Below are 353 nucleotides of genomic sequence, written 5' to 3' on the forward strand. Positions count from 1 at the left end.
AATTCACCTCACTGTAGTTTACTTTGGAAAAGAACAAATGGATGAAGTCAAATCGATACTTGAAAATACCTCCAAGTAAGTACCTGAAATATTTGATGTGTGCTGTTCATACACAGCGATCATAACATGAATTAGAGACTAGATAGCTGTCCAAACCCGTAGTTGTGCCAAAAAGTTCTAAATTGCATTGTAGAAAATGGCCTTCTTTCCTCTGTATCAGATAAAAATGGTGTTACCCTGACAGTCCTGTATCTGTGGTTTTGTGATGTTGGTTTTTAGAACCACAAAGCAGATTTCACTGAATTTACCTCAGTGTAGCTTTTTCCCTCCCCCCCCCCCCCCTTGACACTTCT

At 39.4% G+C, this 353-nt stretch overlaps 1 protein-coding gene across 1 annotated transcript in view; it reads left to right on the top strand.

Moving 5' to 3' along the window:
* Positions 1 to 79, top strand: part of LOC104627346 (chondroitin sulfate N-acetylgalactosaminyltransferase 1-like) — a 9,693-nt gene extending 9,614 nt beyond the window's left edge. The window contains exon 3 of the mRNA XM_010295531.1: positions 1 to 79. This exon is cut by the window's left edge and continues 14 nt beyond it. Within this exon, the coding sequence (XP_010293833.1) occupies positions 1 to 79 (79 nt within the window).
* Positions 80 to 353: the final 274 nt, after the last annotated feature.

This window comes from Phaethon lepturus, unplaced genomic scaffold (genome assembly GCF_000687285.1).
Source record: "Phaethon lepturus isolate BGI_N335 unplaced genomic scaffold, ASM68728v1 scaffold51949, whole genome shotgun sequence".
In the NCBI taxonomy this organism is placed as follows: Eukaryota; Metazoa; Chordata; class Aves; order Phaethontiformes; family Phaethontidae; genus Phaethon; species Phaethon lepturus.